Here is a 26,642-nt window from a genome sequence, read left to right on the forward strand (position 1 = left end):
TTAATGGCATGTTGGGGCATATACAGCGATCGCTGCGGCGATCTAACATGTATCCATATAATGGGATAATATTGTGTGTGATTTTATGCACTGTGGAGCGGCGATTTCGGCGCCAAACGACGCCATTTTACCGGCGCCCGCTCCGGCCGCATGGTTTACATGCACGGCGGCCATTTTCTTGTAGCCTCCATAGGCTTACATAGAGCGCCCTGGCAGCATCATTTCCTCTCTCCTGGAAGCACCGATCGAGGCAGCAGCAGCAGCGGAGTCTCCTCAGGTTTTATCCTTCTATTCCTGTGTTCCATTGCCTGTATTCAGTCTGTATATTCCCTGTGGGGGTCTCATTGTGCCTGAGTGTGGTGCGGTGGGCTGCGCTTGCTGTAAGGGGGCAGTTAACCCTTGGTTGTCTGGCATACAGGGGCAATGGATTCTCAGGAGGGCAAGTTTCCCACAGTATTGGTGGAAAGCCAGGGGACCGCTGTTTCCCCCCCAGGGGGGGATTTAGCCACTATTGTGGCTGGCCTTGCTGCACAGGTGCAAATGCTGGTGGCTGCTCAATCTACTAAACGGCCCAGAGTTGCTCTGTCCTCTGATTCTGAGGGTGAAGGTGATGGGGCTGTTCTGGCGGGGACCCCCCTATCGGGGTCCCGCTCCTCTCTTGATCTAGTGGGGTCTGAGGTAGAGGCTGAAGTTGAGGGGGTTGATAATTCTCCCCCTGGCTCGCCTGAAGAGCTTGCAATCATGGATGAGTTGATTGCTTCCATTAAGCAGACGCTACGTTTGCAGGACGAGGTGTGTCCCCCAGCTGCCTTGGCGGCTTATGGGACGCAGAGAAAACGCAGGACACCGCAGGTTTTTCCCTGCAATGCTGATTTTCAGCGCGCTGTTAAGGACCAATGGCGCGATTTGCGCAAGCCTTTTGCGGTGCCAAGTAAATTTAAGCTGCGTTATCCTTTCTCGCCTGCCACTGATGAACGGTGGTGTGTGCTTCCGCCAGTGGATCATGCTATTGCGGTTTTGAACAAAGCCACTGCGATCCCTGCAGAGGGATCCCCTGTTTTCCGTGATGCCACGGATAGGAGACTGGAGTCTCTTGCCCGTCATACTTATTCTGTTACGGGTTCTATGCTTAAGGCTCTGTTTGCTTCTCTCATGGCGGCCCAGGCGATCGCAAGTTGGACGCAGATGCTTAGGCGCGTCCTAGTGGCCGATTCGGCCTCGGCGGCGACCCTGGATATGGTGGATCAGATCCACCAGGGTGTCATGTATCTGTGTGATGCGGACCTGGACCTGATTCCGTTGGCCGCGCGTGTGCACAGCGTGGCGGTGTTGTCTCGCCGCCTGGTTTGGTTGAAATGTTGGTCGGTGGACCAATCTTCACGTAAAACCTTAGCCAATCTGCCTTATGATGGGTCTCGCCTTTTTGGGGAGTCCCTGGATGTGTTGATTAAGGGGATTACCGGGGGTAAGAGCACTCTCTTGCCCCATTTCCCCAAGGCTAAGGGGGCTTCTGGGAAGAAGCATGCTCATTTTCGGCCCCCTCAGGGGTCCTTTCGTGCCTTTCGGCCGCACTACAAGGGCAAACCGTTCAAGGGCCAGGGCTCTCAGAAGAAACCCTGGTCTGGGAAACAGAAGTCCGGCCAATCCGGACCTGCGGCCCATAACAGTTCGGCCTGAAGGGGCGCCCTCACCCAGTTTTGGGGTGGGGGGACGCTTGCTCGGTTTTCTTCAGCCCTGGTTGGCCCGTGGGCGGGACAGATGGGTTCTGGAAATCGTTCGATCTGGTTACAAGATCGAGTTTCTCTCTCGGCCAGAGAGCAGATTTTTTCCCTCAAATCTACAACTGTCTCCAGAGCGACTGCGGGATCTGCACCTGGCGGTGCGGGACCTGAGGGCTCAGGGAGTGGTGGTTCCGGTGCCTCATCGGGACAGATTTCGGGGGTTTTATTCCAATCTGTTCACCGTGCCCAGAAAGGAGGGCAAGGTTCGTCCAATTCTGGACTTGAAAGCTCTGAACCGCTCTGTGCGGGTTCGCAAGTTCCGCATGGAATCCCTGCGCTCGGTGGTGGCTGCCCTGGTTCCGGGGGAATTCATGGCCTCCATCGATTTGAAGGATGCGTATCTTCACATCCCCATATTCGAGGGTCATCAGAGATACCTTCGATTTGCCATTGCGGAGGATCACTACCAGTTCGTGGCGTTGCCCTTTGGGCTCGCCTCGGCTCCGCGGGTCTTCACCAAGGTGCTTGCACCGGTTCTGGCATTATTGAGAGCCCAGGGCATTTCTGTCCTGGGGTATCTGGACGACATTCTGATTCGGTCTGCGACCAGTCAGGGTCTGGAGAAGGACCTGTCTGTCACGATGCAAACTCTGCAGGAGTTCGGTTGGACGATAAATGTTCCAAAGTCGACACTGAGTCCGTCGGTTCGTCTTCCCTATCTGGGAATGATACTGGACTCGGTGCAGGCGAAGGTCTTCCTGCCGGAAGACAAACTCAGGACTCTTCAGGAGGAAGTCAGGTCCCTCAGGGACGTTCCGAACTCGTCTCTGCGGACGTGTATGAGATGTCTGGGATTGATGGTCTCGGCTTTCGAGGCGATTCCTTTCGCGCAGTTTCACACGCGGGGTCTCCAGGCGGAGATCTTGTCCAAGTGGGACGGGCGACCTCAATCTCTGGATCTTCAGATCTCGTTGAGTCATCGCACCAGGGAAAACCTTCTGTGGTGGCTCCAGTCCCCGTTGGTGTCCGGGGGCAAGTCGTTTCGTCCGATTTCGTGGACGATAATCACCACGGATGCCAGCCTGTCGGGCTGGGGTGGTGTTCTGGGCGTTCTGTCCGCCCAGGGGACCTGGTCGGAGGGGGAGTCTTCCCTCCCGATCAACATTCTGGAATTGCGTGCGATAAGGCTCTGTCTTCATCGCTGGACGGACCGGCTGCAGGGCTGCCCGGTTCGGGTGCAGACGGACAATGCCACGGCGGTGGCCTACATCAACCACCAAGGGGGCACCAGGAGTGCCCGAGCGGCTCGAGAAGTGGCCGACATTCTGTCTTGGGCCGAGACTCATGTCCCGGCGATAACGGCGGTTCACATTCCGGGAGTGGAGAACTGGCAGGCGGACTATCTGAGTCGCCAGACCCTGGATCAGGGGGAATGGTCTCTCCACCCGGCTGTCTTCCAGATGTTGTGCGCGAAGTGGGGTCTTCCAGATGTGGACCTGTTCGCGTCTCGCCTCAACTACAAGGTGAAGAGGTTCGTGGCAAGGACGCGCGACCCTCGGGCAGACGCGTCGGACGCGTTAGTGGCCCCGTGGCATCAGTACAGGCTGATGTACGCGTTTCCACCGATTCAGTTGCTGTCCCGGTTCCTTCGCAGGTTACACTCGGAACGCAGCACGGTGATTCTTGTGGCACCGGACTGGCCTCGCCGGTCCTGGTACGCAGACCTCGTGAATCTGGCGGTCGACGCCCCCTGGCGTCTGCCTCTTCGGGACGATCTACTGTCTCAAGGACCGATTTACCATCCTGCTTTACAGTCGCTGGCTTTGACGGCCTGGCTGTTGAGACCGAGGTCCTGAAGGAGAAGGGTCTCTCTCCAGAGGTTGTTCATACCTTGATCAACGCGAGGAAGTCTTCCTCGGGAAAGGTTTATTACCGTACTTGGAAGGCCTATTTTGCCTGGTGTGAGTCCAGGGGGTTTTCACCCCGCACGTACTCGGTTTCCCGTGTGCTGTCTTTCCTTCAGACGGGTGTCGATCAGCGTTTGGCGCTGGCTACGATAAAGGGTCAGGTGTCTGCGCTGGCCGTTCTGTTTCAACGTCCCGTGGCTTCCAACTCCTTGGTTGGCACTTTTATTCAGGGTGTGCGGCATCTGGTTCCTCCTAGGAGGGATCCTTTGCCCCCTTGGGACTTGAATCTAGTCCTGTCTGTGTTACAACGTGCTCCTTTTGAACAGATCAGGGAGATCTCGTTGTCTATGTTGTCCAAAAAGGTCGCCTTTTTGGTGGCGATCACTTCGGCTCGCAGAGTGTCGGAACTGGCGGCTTTGTCCTGCAAGTCTCCGTACCTGGTTGTTCATTTGGATAAGGTGGTCTTGCGACCTAATCCTTCTTTTCTGCCGAAACGAGTTTTGGAATTCCATCTTAACGAGGATATTGTTTTGCCTTCGTTGTGCACGAAGCCTAAACATCCAAAGGAGGTGAGATTGCATTCTCTGGATGTTGTTCGGGCGATTAGGGTTTACCTTACATCGACTGAGTCTTTTCGAAAGACGGACTCCTTGTTTGTTCTTCCGGAGGGTCCTCGGAAGGGCATGGCGGCTTCCGCCTCTACCATTGCCAAATGGATCAGGCAGACCATTGAACAGGCCTATGCCTTGCAGGGGAAGGTTCCCCCTGTGCCTGTGAAGGCGCACTCTACTAGATCTCTGAGTGCGTCTTGGGCCTGTCGTCATGGGGCTTCTGTAGCCCAGGTGTGTAAGGCGGCGACTTGGTCGACCGTGCACACTTTCACAAAATTCTACAAAGTAGATGTTCAGGCATCGGCGGATGCTTCCTTTGGCCGCAAGGTTCTTAGTGCGGCTGTTCCCTAGGGTCCCTTGTTGGGGACTCCTGGCTGTTGGGATAAGTTTTGTATCCCCTGGTTTTTTGTCTTTTCCTGGGTTGTTGCTCCTGTTGAGCACTTATTTTTGCTGTTGCCCAGCTGGTTTCCTTCCTTTGGTAAGGTTCCTTTCTTTGATGTGGAGACTGCGTTGCCTTTCGGCGCGGATGCGTTTCCCACCCCTCATGTTTGCACTGCTTTGGGACGTCCCCATATGTGACGAATATGAAGAGGCGGCGACTGTCGGAGGACGTAAGAGAAAACGGAATTTTTGTAAAATCTTACCTGTAAAATTCCTTTCTCTGAGTCCTCCGACAGTCGCCGCCCCCGCCCCTCTTTTGGGGTTTGAATGTATACTCTACTGCTATTCCACTAAAACTGAGATATGGTTGCAGGAAGTAGGAGGGTATTGACTGAGGGGACCACCCCTTGAGGGTGGGATATGTTAAAGCTTTATTGTTAACATATTCTGTTGCCTAGCTACTCCTTCGGAGCAAAGTCTAATACCCCATATGTGACGAATATGAAGAGGCGGCGACTGTCGGAGGACTCAGAGAAAGGAATTTTACAGGTAAGATTTTACAAAAATTCCGTTATACCTACCTCCTCTATTCAGTGGTTTTACACAGAACAGCCCAGATCCTCCTCTTCTCAGGTTCCTCCTCAGTGCTCCTGGCCCCTCCCTTCTGTTTAGTGACCTCACAGCAAGCAGCTTGCCATGGGGGCACCCAAGCCAAGCCACAACTCCCTGTGTCCATTTAGACACTGAACCGCAGCCCGCCCCCCCCCCCTTTCTCTCCTCATTGGCTGACTATTTTTGATTGACAGCAGCAGATGCCAATGGCTCTGTGCAGCTGTCTCAGCCAATGAGGAGAGGAGTTTCGGGCAGCCGAGAAACTCCTGCAACATCGCTGGATCTAGATGGGCCTCCGGTAAGTATTAAGGGCACTGAGGGGGACTGCTGCACATAGAAGGCTTTTTATCTTAATGATTAAAAACCTTCTGCCTTTACAATCACTTTAAATCTAGCCCTCTAAACCCATAGGCCACAAACTTTTTAGGCCTCATGCACACTGGACGTTATCAAAACGTCAGTAGAAAGCTGTAGCTTTTCAGCTTTTTTGTAGTAGCTTTTTTCAGCTGTAGAATTTTTTAGCAAAACTATACACCTACAAAAGCTTATGGCTTAAAAATGTTGATAAACGACGAATAGCTGCGTTTTTTGGCCTCCTAAAACCCACTAGTTCTGGGGCTTTTCTCCAACCAGAAAATGAAGCTGTAAAAATGTCCAGTGTGCATGAGGCCTTAATGTTGGTTATCAAAGGAAAAGGGCATATTATTTTAACTTTATATTTAAATAACATGCAATTGATTTAAGACCTTTTGTGAGATGCATAAATACTATAATACATCAACATTAAAATCACTGTGAAATGTCTGCGAGCCACCAGAGAATACCAGGCCTACCAAATACGACTACTTAGTAATTTTGTTCAATTTAGTTGCAGGTTCTAAGTCCACTTTTACCTCTAATCTTCGTCAAAACCTTTGGATGAAAACAGATAAGGACATTAACCCCCCCCCCCCTTTTTTTTTTTTTTTTAATGAAACTATGGTCGTGAGGTCTACCAAGGTAGCCATGCATTACAGTTAGTTAAGGACAGATGCTTTAACTGATTGTTCCTGTTACATATTCACGCCAGGATGTGTGTGGTACATATTTTAGCAAATTTCTCTTAGAATTTTGGAAAGAAATTTGCTGGTTGGTTAAGTAGGGTGTTTCAAAAGTGCATAAGTATTATTGGTGCTGGATAAGAATCCTGTAACATGGCTCAGTCATACTTGGCACCCTTTTTAACCAATCATGACCAATGATGGGGCACTATTTCTCCCACTGACTTCAATAATGGGGCACTACTCTTCACACTGTTACCAATGATGGAGCACTATTCCTCCCACTGACACCAACGATGGGGCACGATTTCTCCCACTAAATACAACAATGAGGCACTATTCCTCCCACTGATACCAATGATGAGGCACTATTCCTCCAACCGACACCAACGATGGGGCACTATTTCTCCCACTGACATCATTGATGGGGCGCTATTTCTCCCATTGATACCAATGATGGGGCGCTATTACTCCCCCTAATACCAATCATGGGACATTATTTAATCCCACTGATGCCAGGACATTTTCTTCTCCCACTGGCCACATTCCAGGCCCCCCTAAAGTCTGAAGGACAGTAAACTGGCCCTCTGTTTAGAAAGTCTAGAGACCCCTGTGCTATAGAGATGGGCCATTGGGTTTTTTTGGTGGGTTTGGGGCACCATGCAGCAATGGGCCTAGAAGTCAAACCTGGAGGAAACATATTTGTATTTGTGTGGTTAATTTATTGGGATCAAAGTGTTTTAAGTTTTCATTTTAGCTTGCTTCCAGTGATAAATTTCCCTGTGGCTGGAATTAACAGGCCAAAAACCAATAGAAGAGTCTAACATGTTTTTAACAGTTCTATTCCTGTGCCTTTAATAGTGTCACATTTTTTTAAGTTCTATGGGCACACTGGGTAAGCCAACAATTGTTTGGTAGCCAGATTGGCAGTGAACATACAACTTATGTCTTAAATCTCTGCCCAGCTTTAGGCACAGACTGCATTTGCAGAAATGTTCCCAGGAAAGTTAGAAAATGTGATATTAGATAGCAAAGCAAGTACTGCAAACATACAAGACTATCCCTAATACAATAGCAAGAGATCAGTACATTGAAAATCTTTTTTGGTCCAGTACAAAACTATTTTCAGAATTCTGCTCAGGGTATGCAAAAGCAACTGTCAAACAGATGATCTCTGGAACAAAATGGTGTGTTTAATATCAACAGACTGGGTTTGAAACTTCCAGATGATTTTACATAGCGCTATGCTGGAAGACTAAAAGGAACCAAACACCTAAAAGCATAACTCACATACTATATATATTTCAGAAAAATGTACACGCATGTGAATAATTGTTTTAACTTATAATTGTTAAATCATTTGGCAGCAAATTTCTTTTCTGTTGTTAATGAGATCTTGCTAGTTTTAGAGGCTGCAAAGTGAAATTCTACTCTATTTTTAGGTCCAAGTTCTACAGTGACAAAAAGATTTCATCAGTGATACAAAAGTGAAATTACATAGTTACATAGTAGGTGAGGTTGAATAAAGACAATAGTCCATCCAGTTCAACCTGTGTAGGTGTGTGTGACTGTAATCATCTAACATAGCCCTCAATCTCCTGATCCTTGAGATGTAAGTCTAAGAGTCTTTTGAAAGTCACCATACTACCCGCAGAAACCACCTCTTGTGGTAGACAATTCCACAATCTTGTAGCCCTAACAGTAAAGAACCCCCCACGTTGCCTGAGGTTAAAACGCTTCTCCTCTAATCGCATTGTATGTCCTCGAGTCCTCATGCAATTCCTTCGAATGAACAGCTTTTCTTCTAAGCTGAGATCCCCATTAAGATATTTATAAATTGCTATCATGTCCCCTCTCAAACGTCTTTTCTCCAGGGAAAATAAATCGAGCGATTGCAGCCGCTCTTCATAGGTAAGGTCCTCCAGCCCCCTAATCAGTTTAGTTGCCCTTCTCTGGACTTTCTCCAGCTCCAACACATCCCTCCTGAGGTTTAAATTGAGGGTATGTACATCCAAATCTGAGGAAGGGTTTAGGAAATACAGCTCTTAAGAATAGCCACCCCCCCCCCTTTTTCAAGGGACCAAAAGTAATTGGACAATTGAATCAAAAGCTGCTTCGTGGCCAAGTGTAGGCTACTCCTTCGTTATCTCTTCATCAATTAGGCAGGTAATAGGTCTGGAATTGATTCTAAAGGCCCGTACACACGATAAGAATATCTGAAGGGAAATTTTGTCCGATGACCGATCTGCCAATTTTCGGATTGTTAGTATGGTGCTTTCAACAGCCGACTCAGATTTTCGGCCGAAAAAATCCTGATGTGCAGGCTATAAGATTTTTATTTTTTTATTTCATTTTCGGTGAGTAGGGGTACAAGAGGAGAGTGTGGCCCCTTGACACGGATGAGCACTTTTTTTTCGCTACAAAAGAAACTAAAAGAACACCAACACAGTTTGAGCACCATTGCACTGGTTATTGGACAATTTATGGACTTTTTTATTGAATTATTGTAATACTGATGAATTTTGATACACTATTTGCATTTTTGCACATTTATCGTATACTTTTGCACTTCCATTCCTATATGGATTGTATAGATTTGGCACCTTATTTTTAGCACTTTGGTCACTTTTTATTTATTCATGTATCCATTTATGTAGCAAGCACTGTTAATATTTATTTATTCATTTAGTTCTATATTTCCCCATTGGGTGAACAGCAGCTGCTTTTTGTCATTTCTTCTTATACCATCCAAGTGCAGGTTTTTTTAATATAATTTAGAAGCAGCCGGATGAATTCTGCAGTGCTTAGAGATATACTGTCAGCCCAGATTCAGCTAAATGCAGCAAGTTGATTGGACAGCACTTCACAGTACAGATGGACAATGATCCACAATACACTGCAAAAGCAACCCAGGAGCTTTTGAAGGTAAAGAAGTGGAATAATCTGCAATGACCGAGTCATTCACTTGATCTCAACACAATTGAGCATGCATTTATATCGCTGAAGGCAAAACTAAAAGGCAAAAAGACCCACAAAGAACAACTGAAGCTGTAGTTAGAGCCTGGAAAAGAATTGGAAAGGAGGAAACCCAGTCTTCGGTAATGTCCATGGGTTCCAGACTTCAGACAGTCATTGCCAGTAAAGGAGTCTCAACAAAATATTAAAAATGAACATTTTATTTATGATTATATTAGTTTGTCTATATGCAATATTTATGAAATTTATCTGGGCACATAAACCTCGGATATCGCGAGAGTTATTAACTTTACCAAAAAAATATGGAGGTGCAGCAATACCAGATATTCATAAATATTATTACGCTACACATCTACGTAGGCAAATTGATTGGTGTCGTCATGGAGAGTCAAAGTTATGGGTGAAAATAGAACAGACAAATACACCGGTCCCCTTAAAAAGGGCATTATGGTGTTACAAAAACTTACCAGTAGAATTAAAATCACATCAATTGATCGGCACGACTTTACGAATATGTGCACAAATTTGCTTCCAGAACTCTGTTTCGCCTTATGACTCACCATTATATCCTATATTGGGAAATCTGAAATTCCCCATGGGATTAGAGGCGCAACCTTTCAAAACTCTTAGTAAATTAGATTGTTATCAAGCTTCCCATTTCATAAGAGATAATAACTGGCCTTCGCTGGAGACATTAATGAATGAAGGAGAGACTTTCAGACTTGACTTTTGGAATGCATTTCAGCTTGATCACTTTCTAAGGTAAATTCCTAACCCTCAGAATTATAACCATCAATTAACGGCATTTGAAAAATACTGTTCAGATACAGGAAGTATATCTCAGGTGCTATCCAAAATTTCTAATTTGATAAATCTCCCTAAGGTAAAATACCAAATGAATTACTTTGATAAATGGGAGAGGGAGTTATCTCGTACCTTCACCATAGAGCAACGACAACATATAATTAACTTGGTTTTTAAATCATCTATATGCACCAGGTACCAAGAACTACATTTTAAAAAGGTGGTATTACACCCCATACAAATTACATAAAATGGCAATAAATAATACAGATAGATGTTGGCGATGCATGGTGGAAGAAGGTACATTAGTACATATTTTTTGGTCTTGCCCTAAATTATCAAACTTCTGGAAAAGAGTTAAAGAAATTATGCAAAAATTATCAGAAATAGATACCAGAAGATCCGGCTTTTTTTCTTTTACAATTAAGTACGATATCAACGAAAAAATATAGAAGATCCATATTATGCCATTTAGCAAACGCAGCTAGATCTTGTATACCCATTAACTGGAAAAAACAAATGCCTCCAACAATAGAATGTTGGATACGTAAAGTAGAAGAAATAAATAAAATGGAAGACTTGGTTCTGACAGCTCAACATAAAAGAGGAAAATATATAGAAACATGGAGTGCATGGAATCATTTTTTACTTATGAATCAGGGGAGAACTTTTGTGGAAGAGGATATGATGGACCCCTAAGTAATAAACTCTTTAGCTCAACAGGAAAAGGAGGAGATAACTGCCTATACCCCTTTTTATTTTTCCCCTCTTCCCTTTTTTTTCTTTTTTCCTTTTTTTTTTGGGGGGTTGATTTGGTTTATAGAAATAGAGAAATTAAGGTGAGATGAATCTATGGGAATATAAAGAAGTTAATTAAGAACAAGTTGTGAATATAACAAATGTTTTTTTTTTTTTTATGTATGTTATCACCTGGAAACCGTAATAAAAAATACAGTCAGGTCCATAAATATTGGGACATCAACACAATTCTAATCTTTTTGGCTCTATACGCCACCACAATGGATTTGAAATGAAACAAACAAGATGTGCTTTAACTGCAGACTTCCAGCTTTAATTTGAGGGTATTTATATCCAAATCAGGTGAACGGTGTAGGAATTACAACAGTTTCTATATGTGCCTCCCACTTTTTAAGGGACCAAAAGTAATGGGACAGATTAACAATCATAAATCAAACTTTCACTTTTTAATATTTGGTTGCAAATCCTTTGCAGTCAATTACAGCCTGAAGTCTGGAACGCATAGACATCACCAGACGCTGGGTTTCATCCCTGGTGATGCTCTGCCAGGCCTCTACTGCAACTGTCTTCAGTTTCTGCTAGTTCTTAGGGCATTTTCCTTTCAGATTTGTCTTCAGCAAGTGAAATGCATGCTCAATCGGATTCAGGTCAGGTGATTGACTTGGCCATTACATAACATTCCACTTCTTTCCCTTAAAAAAATGATTTGGTTGCTTTCGCAGTATGCTTCGGGTCATTGTCCATCTGCACTGTGAAGCACCGTCCAATGAGTTCTGAAGCATTTGGCTGAATATGAGCAGATAGTATTGCCTGAAACACTTCAAAATTCATTCTGCTGCTTTTGTCAGCAGTCACATCATCAATAAATACAAGAGAACCAGTTCCATGTGCAGCCATACATGCCCATGCCATGACACTACCACCACCATGCTTTACTGATGAGGTGGTATGCTTTGGATCATGAGCAGTTCCTTTCCTTCTCCATACTCTTCTCTTCCCATCACTCTGGTACAAGTTGATCTTGGTCTCACCTGTCCATAGGATGTTGTTCCAGAACTGTGAAGACTTTTTTAGATGTTGTTTGGCAAACTCTAATCTGGCCTTCATATTTTTGAGGCTCACCAATGGTTTACATCTTGTGGTGAACCCTCTGTATTCACTCTGGTGAAGTCTTCTCTTGATTGTTGACTTTGACACACATACACCTACCTCCTGGAGAGTGTTCTTGATCTGGCCAACTGTTGTGAAGGGTGTTTTCTTCACCAGGAAAGAATTCTTCGGTCATCCACCACAGTTGTTTTCTGTGGTCTTCCGGGTCTTTTGGTGTTGCTGAGCTCACCGATGCGTTCTTTCTTTTTAAGGATGTTCCAAACAGTTGATTTGGCCACACCTAATGTTTTTGCTATCTATCTGATGGGTTTGTTTTGTTTTTTCAGCCTAATGATGGCTTGCTTCACTGATAGTGACAGCTCTTTGGATCTCATATTAAGAGTTGACAGCAACAGATTCCAAATGCAAATAGCACACTTGAAATGAACTATGGACTTTTTATCTGCTCCTTGTAAATGGGATAATGAGGGAATAACACAAACCTGGTCATGAAACAGCTGAGCAGCCAATTGTCCCATTACTTTTGGTTCCTTAAAAAGTGGGAGGCACATATACAAACTGTTGTAATTCCTACACCTTTCACCTGATTTGGATGTAAATACCCTCAAATTGAAGCTGAACGTCTGCAGTTAAAGCACATCTTATTTGTTTCATTTCAAATCCATTGTGGTGGTGTATAGAGCCAAAAAGATTAGAATTGTGTTGATGTCCCAATATTTATGGACCTGACTGTATATAATTGAAAAAAAAAAAATATTCGTTTGTCTAATTACATTTGAGCCCTTGAAAATGGGGGGGGGGGGGGGGGGCTGTTTCTAAAAATGGTTGCATTTCCTAAAATTTGTACTTAATATTTATGTTCAACCCCTTGAATTAAATCTGACAATTCATTTGGATTGTTTTTTAAAATTTTATTCTGGTGGAATACAGAGCCAAAAGTATGAAAGTTGTGCCTGTGTCCAAATATATATGCACCTAACTGTATATAGGGAAGGTATAGTTCAAAAAAAGACACATAGCAATTATAGGTTACTAATAATAGCGGTCGAGACTCATACCTATAAAACACCATATATGTTAAAATTAATAAAATATAAGCATATAAGTTAAAGTCTTTTAAATGGATGGTATAAATGGAAAACACAAGGAATCTTAAGCATATCTAGACATTTTGGTAAAACAGGTATTTTTTTCTTTAGGATTTCTAAATCACATTTGGCCCCTTTGTACTGCTCTGCTTCAGTCATCTTGTAAAATAGAAAAGTAGGATTTTCTTTTCAATAACTTCCCTGACATGTATGACCCCTTTTCAGTTGTCAGGCAAGGCTGATAGAAGCCGTTCCAAAGATTTTAAGTGTTACTGTACAAGAACATCAACTCAAACCCAAGGCAATAGCAGCTTGCTTTCAAGGAAAATGGCTTTTGTTTGACACGGACTTTACTATGCCTTCACAACTGATGTATAAAGAAGAATGAAAGCAGCATAATGGGATGCCCAACTAAAGTAGAAGATTCAAGTGAACACAGCTCTAAACAATTCAATGCAAAATGTAAACATTATATTCCAGATCATTGCAAAATGCTACAAAAATACATAAAAGCAGTACAAAATGTTGGATCTACGCCACTTAAAAGTTGTGTTAGTGTGGGAGCTGAAAGCAACAAAAGAATAACCCCACATCACCTAATAAAATAAGACAAACTTGGTATTCATTGATTTTGAGTAGTGGTTTGTTTAGACCTTTTGAGGGGAGTTTTCCTGCTTCTTTTAAAGAGTTACTAAACTCACAACAGTAAAATCTGTCTGGATATGCAGTAAATGTTTGTTATACTCACTGTAGAACCTAAATGGTTAATCCTCTGCATTGTGTAAAAAGGCTGCTTGATCCTGTATCCTGTATGACTTCAAAACATGTCCGGATAAGACAGAGCCTTTGGAGTCAGGCTGCACATGCTCAGTTTGGTGTGTATTGCTAGGCATTTTTTTTTTCCTTGGGAGAGTGTATGTGATCAGCACAGGGCCAATCAGCACTGTCCAGACAGAGGGTCAGAAGTGCTGCAGCCACAAAGGAAAGCTCAGTGCAGTATGAAAACTCCTCCTACAAGCTTCACAAGAACTGATAGAAATCACAAGACTGCTATATACTGCTGATGAGAAAAGGTATTTAGTAGTTTAGGTTCACTAAAATGATTGTATTTCCATGGTCTGTGTACTCAGGGCAGCCATCAGAAATTGTGGGGCCCCTTACACAGCTTTAGGCCTGTGCCCCCCCCCCCCCCCTGGGCCGTCCCACCAAATCCACCAACTAGCAATCCCACTGAGTCTTTCCATACACACACTTTTATTTTAACAATCTTACAACATATTATATGAGAATGAAAAGTGTATTCCAAGTCATCAGTGCTTTCAAGATTTAGCAGTAAGGAATTATATTTTGCCCAAAAAGATCCTAATCCAGCAGCTGTACGTACTCAGCCCCCCTCACACCTGTACACACCCAGTCACCCCCTCACACCTGTATGCACCCAGCCTCCCCCTCACACCTGTACGCACGCAGCCTCCCCCTCACACCTGTACGCACCCAGCCTCCCCCTCACACCTGTACGCACCCAGTCTCCCCCTCACACCTGTACGCACCTAGCCTCCCCCCTCACACCTGTACGCACCCAGCCTCCCCCCTCACACCTGTACGCACCCAGCCTCCCCCCTCACACCTGTACGCACCCAGCCTCCCCCTCTCACCTGTACGCACCCAGCCACCCCCTCACACCTGTACGCACCCAGCCTCCCCCTCACACCTGTACGCACCCAGCCACCCCCTCACACCTGTACGCACCCAGTATCCCCCTCACACCTGTACGCACCCAGCCTCCCCCCTCACACCTGTACGCACCCAGCCTCCCCCCTCACACCTGTACGCACCCAGCCTCCCCCCTCACACCTGTACGCACCCAGCCTCCCCCCTCACACCTGTACGCACCCAGCCTCCCCCCTCACACCTGTACGCACCCAGCCTCCCCCCTCACACCTGTACGCACCCAGCCTCCCCCCTCACACCTGTACGCACCCAGCCTCCCCCTCACACCTGTACGCACCCAGCCTCCTCTCACACCTGTACGCACCTAGCCTCCTCTCACACCTGTACGCACCTAGCCTCCTCTCACACCTGTACGCACCCAGCCTCCCCCTCACACCTGTACGCGCCCAGCTTCCCCCTCACACCTGTACGCGCCCAGCCTCCCCCTCACACCTGTACGCGCCCAGCCTCCCCCTCACACCTGTACGCACCCAGCCTCCCCCTCACACCTGTACGCACCTAGCCTCCTCTCACACCTGTACGCACCTAGCCTCCTCTCACACCTGTACACACCCAGCCTCCTCTCACACCTGTACGCACCTAGCCTCCTCTCACACCTGTATGCACCCAGCCTCCCCCTCACACTTGTACGCACCCAGCCTCTTTAGGCACTCAGACCCCCCACGTGTATGTATGTATGTATATGAATAAAACCCATACACATGTATATACACAGACATGTACACTACACACACAGACCTGTACACCTCTACACACCCCCTTTACTTGTACAATAGTCCTTACTTTTAAGGTGGTCTTTCTAGTCCCAGCTCCTCTTTCCACATGTGGGAGAGACTCAAAGAGGAGCTGCAGTCCAGCATACAGTACTTGTACTGTGTACAGTGCACACACGAGGAGTGCACATGCAGGAAGTAGCCAGAGGTTTCAGCAAAGAGCCCGATCTGAGCTCAATAACACAGAGCAGCAGAAGCTTCCGACTCAGAAATCCAGCGCAGCCACGGAGCACCTCTGCACCCGCCCCGCCTTCTCTCATTCTGGCCAGGCAGCCGGGCCCATCCAGATGCTGGGGCCCCTTACAAGTGTATGGGCTGTACCCCCCTGATGGCGGCCCTGTGTGTACTGTGGGAGGCCAGATATAGTGAATGCAGGATCTTGGTTTAGTAACACTTTACCATGTCAGAAGCACCACAATGGACACATAATAATTGTAGCGCCTGCACTAGTCTTCAGAGTAATCACCATCTCCCTGTGGAGCCCCCTTAGATCCTAGATCCAGGCTGTACAGAGAGCCTCAGACAGTTAGAGGCTCAGGCATTTAAAAGCTAAATGATGTGGAAAAGCTTAGCTTAGAAAGAAGACAAAGCCATAGAAAAAAAAGTCAAGGAATCATGAATAGTGTGGGCCTAAAATCCAAGAGGCTCCACAGAAATGTATCTTAAAGTGATTGTAAAGTCTCTTTTTTTGGTAAAAATAACTACCTGTTATACTAACCTGCTCTGTGCAGTTGGTTTTGCACAGAGCAGCCTGGATCCTCCTCTTCTTAGATCCCCCTGGCCCCTCCCTCCTGTTGAGTGCCCCAACAGCAAACAGCTTGCTATGAGAGCACCCAAGCCGAGCCGCTGCTTTGTGTGTTTATTTAAACATGGAGCTGTGACCCAGCCCCGCCCTCTCTCTTTCTCTCATCATTGGCTCACTGAATTTGAATGCCAACAGCAGGCGGTCTCAGCCAATGAGGAGGGAGAGTCTTGGGCAGCCAAGAAACTCCTGCAACATCATTGGATAGAGATGGGCTCAGGTAAGTATTGGGGGGGGGGGGGGTTAAAGCCTAAAATAGCATATTGTTCACAAGGGCTTGTCATTTTCATGAAGAATTTTGGTAAAGAGCCATTTTTGCAGAAAAAGGTTTACTCTGATAACTGCATGGGGTGAAACCATTGAATCGCTTGCCGACCAGCCGCCGTAGTTTTGCTGCGGCAGGTCAGCTCTGTCCCGCAAAACAACGTACCTGTATGTGGCTTCATGGGACCGCTAGCAGGGGCATGCGTGCCCATTGGCTACAGGGGGAGCCAATCAGCAGGTCCGGCGGCCGCGATTGCCACTGGGCACCTGTGATCACTCCCCATGGAAACAGAACGGCAGTCTGCTGTTCTGTCAGTTATGAACACAGGGATCCTGTGTTCCTTTTATTTAGGAACACAGGTCTCTGTGTTCATTACGCAAGCATCCCCTAGGGACACATTTAACCCTTTGATCGCCCCTGATGTTAACCCCTTCCCTACCAGTGTCATTAGTACAGTAAGAGCATATTTTTAGCACTGATTACTGTAGTGAGGTCACTGGTCCCCTCAAAAGAGTCAAAAATGTCAGTTAGGTGTCCAATCTGTCCGCCGCAATGTTGCAGTCCCGTTAAAAATCGCTGATTGCCACCATTACTAGTAAAAAATAAATAAATAAAAATGACAAATCTTTCCCCTAATTTGTAGACGCGATAACTTTTGCGCAAACCAATCAAACACTTATTAGGATTTTTTTACCAAAAATATGTAGCAGAATATAAATTAGCCTAAAATGATGAAAAAATGTAATATTTACATTTTTTTTTATTATTGGGAATGTTATATAGCAGAAGTAAAAAAATATTGTGTTTTTTTCAGAATTGTCGCTCTTTTTTTGTTTATAGTGCAAAAAATTAAAATCGCACAGGTGATCAAATACCACCAAAAGAAAGCTCTATTTGTGGGGGAAAAAAAACATCAATTTTATTAGGATACAGTGTCACACGACCTCGCAATTTTCAGTTAAAATAACAAAGTGTTTTTATTGCAAAAAATGGCCTGGTCAACATAAAATAATATTCCACTATAGGTTTTCTTTTTTTTAACAAGCCTTTCTTGATATTTTCTTCCTAATATATACTATATGTTGCTAAATCTTTACAGCAAATGTGACAGCAGCATGGCTTGGAACAAACTCTAACACTGGCAGGCGCCCTACAGGCCTTGTTGCACCAAGTTTCTTTTTTTTTTTTTAAAGAAAATTGAAACCTTTAGAACCCAACTCCTGACACTGCCATTTGACAGCTTGACCTGCATGTAAATATAGAATTCATATAAATAAAGGCATGTGAAATTACAAAAAAGAGCACACTATCATTGCATGCTTTAGCCACATACATTTTTTTTTTTGTGTAACCACTTTTTCTAGATTGTAATGTACAGGGGCATTTATACAGAGCATAAGAAAATTACAACATTTTTATTATGCAAATCTTTGAAAGGTTCCATACTTAAAGTTCGTGCTGAGCGTACAGCATAAAAAAAAGAAATACTGTATGAAAATTGGAAGGCACACAAAAGCAACAAGGTCTCATAGCTGGTAACAAAGATTCAACAAAATGCTTGCCTTTAAGCATACAAAAATATAATTCTCACCTCTCTGGACAGCTTGTGATGATTGTGTTAGAACTTTGATATCCAAAGCATTGTTGATATTCTCATCTAATGCTGAACAATAACCATCCACCACACTGGTAATGACACCTTTTAAAGCTCCTAGGTTGTAGAACACTTGAAGTGCTGTTCCGACTTGTGTTGGATTCTAAAGGAAGAAAATTAGTATGTTAACTTTTTAAACGTGTTGTGTTCAGTAAAAGGATTTCAAAAGCTTAACTCACCCTATTTCTTCTTTTACAATGATTGTTCAGAATACTGCTGTACAATTAATTTTTTCATGTAGTCTGTATAAATGGATTAAGCAGACTCATCTATAAAAATTAGTATATTTTAAGAGCCTTCTCTAGACACATTAGCATGGGGACTATCTATTATAGATTATTGGGAAGCCCACTATGTGTTTCAAACTATGGGGTCTGTTTATAAATGTTTTCACATACGATTAACACAACTGTCACCCAAAATAAACACTAAAAATTCACATTGATTCTGATTGGAAAAGTGTGAATCCTGGGTAAACATTGTTTGAATCTTGTGTGAAAAACAATTATAAAGAGACCAATACATTATTAGTGCACCCTTTCAGATTTGTTTGGCTGAGGTCCCACTGGAAAGAGTCCTGCCTAATCACAGGATCCTTGTGATTAAAGGCTTCAAGGAGGGTTGTTCCTGGTCAGGGACATTATGGATGCCGTTAGATCGCTAACAGCTGAATAAAACGGTTTGGGAGAGCTGATATTGGCATGCAGCTTCTATTCATCAGCACGCTTTGATGTGTGTACAGATTGGTTTCTTGAGCTAGCACCCTGAGCGGCCATAGCAAGTAAAAGGTGCAAGACTGGCGCGATGCGTTAACCCTAGTTTCAAATCTATGCGGTTGATACGGTTTTCAGACGTGTTTTGTGGTGCGTTTTATGCTTTTCATGCGTTTTTTTTTTTTCCTCTTTAACAAACTGTGAATAGCTGGTTAAGGAGTGGGCCAGCGGGAAGTTGGCCGCCACGCCCTTAACTGATGAGTCATCAGCTGTCAGCGGGCTTTCCCACTGACCGCTGAATGTAAATTAAGAATTACCGACACAAAAAAAAATTGCATGGGGTCCCTTCTCAAAATACATACCAGACTTGTTAAAGGGGGCATCCAGATCCTGAATAAGCTCCCTGCTTGCAGACCCCCACTACCACTGACCAGGGTAGTGGGGAAGAGGTCCCATGTTGAGGGTATGTGGCCTGGTATGGTTTGGGGGGAGAGGATGCTCACTTTTCCCCTCCCTTTCCTGACCTGCCGGGCTTCATGCTCGGATAAAAGTCTAGTATGGATTTTGGGGAGACCCCATGCCATTTCTTTTTAATTTCGGGGGAGACTATGCTGTTTTTTTCACAATTTGTTTCATTGCCGGCAATTTTTGTTTCTACATTCAGCGGTCAGCAGGGAAGTTCCTTTTGAAGTGCAGGAATGTTGGGAAAGGCTAAACGTGTGTGGGTGTCCCTAAAGATGCTCTGCTATCTACCCTTGGTAAACTTGCATGTGAAAAAGGACAACACCTTAATTAGGTTCCTTTTTTGCAGACTATACAGGCCCGAAGTAATGATTTAGACCAGGCTGTTTCACTTCCTTCATGATCTCTACATCCACTTCGAAGACGCTCTCTTTAGTTATGCATCTGTTCAGATAATGGACAATTTGCCCGGGATATAACCCTGCATACCTAATGCCCCTTTCAAGAGAAGGTTATGACCTGGCAGAATTAATACTACAGCCAGACGCACCAGGCCCGACTCATCACACGGCACTGGCACCCGGCCACCACCACATCTAGAGCAGAGCACCCACTGTGAGTTAACAGCCAGGCCAGCTATTACTGCCTCCGTGAGTCCCCTCAGACCACTCACCAGTCACCACTGGCATCCGATTCCGCCATCCATCCAGGACTGTGTGCGTGCATATAGGCTGCTGAGGCCCGCCCCTGCACTGACTGCAGGCAGCAGCATTACAGGCCTCCTCTCTGACCTGACCATGACCATTTAGATGGCTAAAATGAGTTTTAGTCGACAAAAATTTAAGATGTTTTAGTCGACTAAAATGTACTGGAGTTTTAGTCGACTAAATACGACTAAAACACTTGCAGAAGACTAAAATGGGACTAAAACTAAAATGCCATTTTAGTCCTAAGACTTAGACTAAAACTAAATTGAAATTTGCTGCCAAAATTAACACTGCGGGTAACACTAGGGTAAGAGGTTTTAATTGTTGAAGATACCAGCCATGCAAGGAGTGCATTGGTTTAGTTGAATTAGGAGACCCATAGACTAGCAGGAATCATGCCCTGCTTATAAGTATTAAGCAAATATGGCAGCATTCATATATGCACACAATTAAAACTATACCGTTTTTAAAATCCAACACTCATTGATATTATTATTTACACCCAACCAATCTCTATTATATCCATAGCTAAAAAAAAAAAAAACACTCTGAAAATACAATCCCTTTAGCGTCTTAAGCATATATCAAACACAGAAACAGAGTGAATTTGAAGAACTGCTAGTAACACAGCTGCCAAAAAATACCATTAAAACAGTTGGTTTATTTAAAACATGATGGACATAAAAGAATCACCATTTTTCACACACCATAGGCATGCTGCGGATTCACTCTACTGTAGAAAGTTTAGTCAATTCTGTGGTTTCCACACAAGTTGTAAAGCACAATGGATTCGATTTTTATGAAAGATTTAAATACATTTCATGTTCTAGGCCAGACACTTTGTACTTAGCATGCTATTTGCAAAAGTTTGTACATCTGGTATTTCATTAATCTGTTAAGCACTAAACTAAGATGAGTGATTTTCTGGGTCACCGGGATTCAGATTTGTTGTGCTGGCCTCAAACTATATGTAATTACTAATCCACAGAAATCCATATCTCATTCCACCCTGGTGTCTAAAGACAGGTGGGTTAAAATTTCACAGAGTTATGGTTTGGGCTCTTCATGCGGGTCAAAATCTCTCTTTTAAAAAATAAGGGATTCTAATCACTTTCACAGACACTCTTATTGACCTGCTGAAAAGAACGTCATGCAAAGAAAATTGAGTTACAGGTATGGACTGGGACCACAATTGGCCACAATTGGTTGGTTGATATATCCAGTCTCACTGCACGGTTTGCACCAAATGTATAAAATGTAAATGTAATTTTTTCATTGTATACAACAGGCATAACAGTGAGATATTGACAAAAGAATGAACATACAAAAAAGAATAAAGAGAAATGGAAAATGTTCTGCTGGGTAAGATTTCAGAGAATAAAGAAAAACAAGACTTCTTTTGTTCTGATCTATGCGTCTCCAATTTTAAAGCCGAATTCAAGTCAAACATTTTATTTTATTTTTGATTGAGCAGCAAAGAGTTAGAAATGTTTACTTCCGGTTCAGTTATTCGGTTTCAAAACCGCAAGTGAGGTGAAATTGTCTAAACAGGCAGTGTATTATTTTATCAGCACACCTGCATTTTCTTAATGGATATTTTATTGTGTCACATAATGGTAATGAAGGTAAAATGCATGGTTTAGAAGCAACGCAGGTCCTCTTCACCAAAACACAGAATATGTCGAGTTTTATTCATATAAAGTATGCTTGTAGAAATAGTGGGTTATATTCATTTCTTAGCAGTCACTGATCCAGCAGCTGCAAAATTAGCTTTGACCTTGGTGATGTTGGATGTCGAGTTGGATATCCAGCATCATTACACTCCTCAAAAAAGCCCAACAAAGGATATACTTCCTTCATTTGCTCAGAAAGCTCAGTCTGCCTCAAGGTTTGCTAATACACTTTTACAATACAGTAATCGAGTCGGTTCTTTGCACTTCCATCACTATTTGGCTTGGCTTGACCTCAAAACAGGGTCGAAGCAGACTACCGCTGACAAGTCTGCAGGAAAAAAAAAAATCATTGATGCTGACCAGCCCACAATCCAGGACTTCTACAACTCCTGAGTCAGAAAATAGGCAGAGAGGATTATTGCAGATCCCACACATCCTAAACATAATGTGGTTGATTTAGTAAAGGCAAATAGATTTTCTTATTTTGCAAGGGAATGATCTCCAGAGCTTAGTGAATGAGGTGAAGCCATTATCTAATAATGTACAAGCATAAATTAGGTGTTTTCATTGCACCTGGCTGGGTATTCTTTGCCAAATAAAATCTCACCACATTCAGGAGGTCTAGGGAAAATTCCCTAGCAAATGAAGAGTCTATTTAGTAAATGAGCCCCAATTTGTTTCAACTGTTCCTCCCTGGTAAGCATTACAGACGACTGTACACCAAACAGACTTAATTTTTTTCCCCCCAAAACTATCACAATAATAAACACCTGAATTCTCACTTACAAATACAATTTTGCACTGTTTGAACTACTTCATCTTTAAGATGTTTACAGAACTCACAGTGGGATATTGTTTGTTGGTATCCACTGTGGATCTCTTTTCAGAGGCAGCCGAGTGGCTGTTAGCAGTTGTTTAGGATACTACCACCTTATGAATGCATGTTTTGTTTTTCTGATCCCAATGGAGACTTGGCATGCGGTTGAAGTGCAGTCCTTTAGGCTTCAATAGGTGAGAATTTGGCAAATGGAAGGCCTGTTAAAAGTGACATGGAGAGTAAAAATGAAGCATTGCAGCAACGGCCAGGTAAACAGACCTGTGCGGATATGTCCACTTGCAGGTAGGGTTGAAGGGTGATAAAAACTCTGATCACCCTCTTATTTTTACCACTCCTTTGACACTTGTATGAGCGAGCAAGGCCTTAAGCTGGTTGTGAAAAGTTTCCTCTTAATATCTGTGGCAAGTAGAGAGTCAGGGAGTAAGATGAGTAGGAGACATTTGGTGTTAAAGTCTCTAAATATTCCCTGCAATCTATCAATCAGCAAAAGTACTAAAAGTGGATTACTCTGCAATTACAATCAAGTCTTAATGAGATTTCCTCTGTGGAGCAATTTTTATCATCAGCCAAAAATAAAAATTTTTGTGGTTTAGTGGCTCCATCTGCACAGCAGCGTCATTCATTCACAAGTATCTGAATAAATAAACTACAAATCCTGTCTTCTAATGCAGGCAGTCGGACTTGTAGTTTTCAATGGACTACTAGTGTGCCGATTAGGGCACTTGCAGTCCTCTGACACTTCCTGCAGCTTTCTAACAAAGCCCGTATGGCGGTATGGGCACAAAACTGGGGAATGTGTCTGCAGGAACTTAACACTGCACCCACAATCCAAGGATTGTGGGTAAAAAGCTTTGCAGGCTCGTGTGGGAAAAAATAATAAATGCACTTTTTTGTCCTTTAAAAAAAAGTGCGTTTACATTTTTTTTTTCCCTACAGCTAAACTGGGCCTTTAAATAGATAAACTATTTTCGTTTGATAAGTCAAATCAGTCTGGAAGTACAAAAAAGTAAGATTGGAAAATGCTGTTCAGGGCTTTAGGTGCAAGTCCTTGCAGTCTGTGCAGTGATAGCAAAGGCAATACATCCAAGGTTGGACTTGCAGAAGTTTGAAACCTGTCGAATTTAAAAAAGTTTTTGAGGGGGAAGTTTACTTTTCTTAACAGAGATCTAAAATGTGAGTCTCAATGAGTGGCAAAAACCTGGTCACTGGAAGTTCAACATGGAACCTAATGACAAAAAAACTCTGAGGATCTGAAAGAAAGAATTGTTGCTCTACATAAAGATAGCCTAGGCAATAAGAAGATTGCCAAGACCTTGAAACTGAGTGGCAGCTCGGTGGCCAAGACCATACAGCGGTTTACCATGACAGGTTCCACTCAGAACAGGCCTCACCGAAGTCAACCAAAGAAGTTGAGTGTACGTGCTCAGTGTCAAGTTCAGAGGTTGTCTCGGTTTTACATATGCAAATCAGATGGGTTTTTAATCGTATCCAAGTCACATTACATGTGAATTGGACCGGGTTGCAATAGAGCCAGTTCACACAAGTGCGGGGCAGCCGCAGTGCCGATTTAAAAAGGGTACTGTCTGGGTCCGGTTGACGTTTGATTTCAGATAACAAATTGCACCTGAATTGGTGAACAGAACTGCACCGGACTCCTGCACTGAAACCACGGCTGCATATGTGTGAACCCAGCATAAGGGATGTGCTAGTTTTTATTGCTTGTTTTGCAGGAAAACAAAACCAAGACATCCCTGCTGGCAAGACAGAGCTCTATATTATTTACATACACAGAGCTCTGTCCTGTCTTTCTCCTTGCCGATCAGCGGGTGCCTGTGGGCATTCATTGGCCGGCACCCACAGATTGGCTTTTGCTGTGGCTAATCACAGCACAGCCGGCGCGTGTGCACGCCCCATCCGGAAAAGCAAAATTGCGTATATATATATAAGTGATTCTTCGCAGCTGGCCCACACTGTAGCAGTAAAGCTACAGTGCGCGTTCGGCAAGTTGATATTTAAAGTTAAATTTATATACACGAGAGCAAAGTCTGTTTTTTTTTTTTTTTTTTGTAGATAATTAAAATATCCTATAACTCTTTTTTTAAAGAGTATCTAAATTCAAAACAAAAAAATGTAATATATTGGAGCTTACTAGTGCTTGGTGTGTTGGCTGCTTTTGTTTCTTTATTTTCACACTTTTGCTCTCTTTTCACCTGGTAATCCTGCAAATAAGACTTTCTGTTCCTGGATGGCTACTTCACTACCCTACTGTATCTATGGAGGGAGCCATGGTGGTCACCCCAGGCTTCTCTACTAACATGGACTGCAAACATGTCCATATCTAATCATTCTCATTGTATGGTGGGTAGGGATTGGTAGTTTACAGATTATAACTAGGAAGGAAGATATTTTTCAATGCAACGCGCAGAAAGTGACAAGGTTGCTGCAAGATCAACAGGTACTTTCTGTATTTGCAGAATTCTTAGCTTGGAAAAAAACACAACCACCACAACGTCTATAGGCTGGAAGTGATTACAGTTTTGTAACTGGGTTTAGTGATCTTACATTCTCACTTTAATCAAGGTGAACTTGAAACTTGTAAATAGCTTTCCAGTATACTTGGCTATGTGCCTGCTTTTAGTAATACTAATTCAATTAGTAGAAATCCCTTCGGAAACCATAATATAACAGGAAGAATAAAATCATATAAACAAGTCACAGTATAATGTATATATGACAAAGGTTAAATTCTGTAAAAGGTTAGAAATTTACTTTCTCAAAGATCAGAGACCATTTACATGACTATTGTATAAATGTATGCAGTTACACAAAGATTGGCCAATATAAATATCTAAGAGGTCGCATAAAGCTACTGAAGAATTCATATGCTCCCAGGAACAGAACGCTGCCCTTTTCCCTTTTGGAATACTTTCCTGAATATCCGCTGGTGTAACACATGCACTAATCTTTGGGCAACGATAAACACCAGCTGTTCCCACCCTTCTGTTACTGTCTTAAGGGTTACACTTTTGTCGACTTTTGCTGGCTTTTCATTCTACTTCTATATATATGCATATTTAGTGTGAGTGCTTTCATATTTTAACTTCTATTGTAGGTTTTAAAGCACACATACTCTTCAAACCACTATAGCTGCAATACTTAACCATTAATACATTGGGGGCTGTAAATGGATTGCTGCCAATTAATTTGGGAAAAATGCTAAGTTTTCAATTGCATTTGCCACGTTTTTCAATTCTGACATAAATCATCGATCTAGTGAAGCATAAAGAACCTCTGCAATGAAATTGGTCTTTCTTTCTTCAATATGCCCTGATATGCAAAAGGCAGCTATGAACTATGAAAGGATGTCGCTATGCCATCTAACATTGAATAGGTCCCTCTTTTGCTGCCAAACAGTCCTGACCTGTCGATAAATCCTTGAAGTCCTGCAAGCTGTAAGGTGGAGCCTCCATGGATTGCACTGGTTTTTCGAGCACATCCCAAAGTGGCCCGATTGGATTTAGATCTAGAAAATTTGTAGGCCAAGTCAACGCCTCAAACCTGGTCCTGTGTCCTTAAACCATTCTTGAACCATTTTTGCAGGGCACATTATCCTGGTGAAGGAGGCCACTACAATCAGTGAATATTGTTTCCATTAAGGGATGTACTTGGGTCAGCAAAAATGTATAGGAAGCCTTATACTGAGTCAGATGCCTCCGACACCAGCTGTTACCTTGCTGTCTGTGTTTTAATTTGGTCCTACAGATTACTAGACCTTGTGAACGTCCAGGCCAATAAGAGTATAAATCATCTGTATGGGGTTCTCTTAAAGTGGTTGCAAACCCACTTTTTTTTTACTTTTACCTATCTTTACCTATAGGTAAGCCTTTAATAAGGCTTACCTATAGGTACTGTAAATATCTCCTAAACTTGCACTGTTTAGGAGATACTTACATTGCATGCAGCCGATGACGTAATCGGCGCATGCACCCTAAGGAAACGGCCGCCCGTGCCGTTT

General features: G+C 43.6%; 1 protein-coding gene across 1 annotated transcript in view; it reads right to left on the bottom strand.

The window, feature by feature from the left end:
* COG5 (component of oligomeric golgi complex 5) overlaps positions 1-26,642 on the bottom strand; it is a 644,155-nt gene that overhangs the window by 308,454 nt on the left and 309,059 nt on the right. Inside the window, exon 8 of the mRNA XM_082254383.1 lies at positions 18,172-18,337. Within this exon, the coding sequence (XP_082110509.1) occupies positions 18,172-18,337 (166 nt within the window). The remainder of the gene's footprint in view (positions 1-18,171; positions 18,338-26,642) is intronic.

This window comes from Pelophylax lessonae (assembly GCF_965119305.1).
Source record: "Pelophylax lessonae genome assembly, chromosome: 4".
Lineage (NCBI taxonomy): Eukaryota > Metazoa > Chordata > Amphibia > Anura > Ranidae > Pelophylax > Pelophylax lessonae.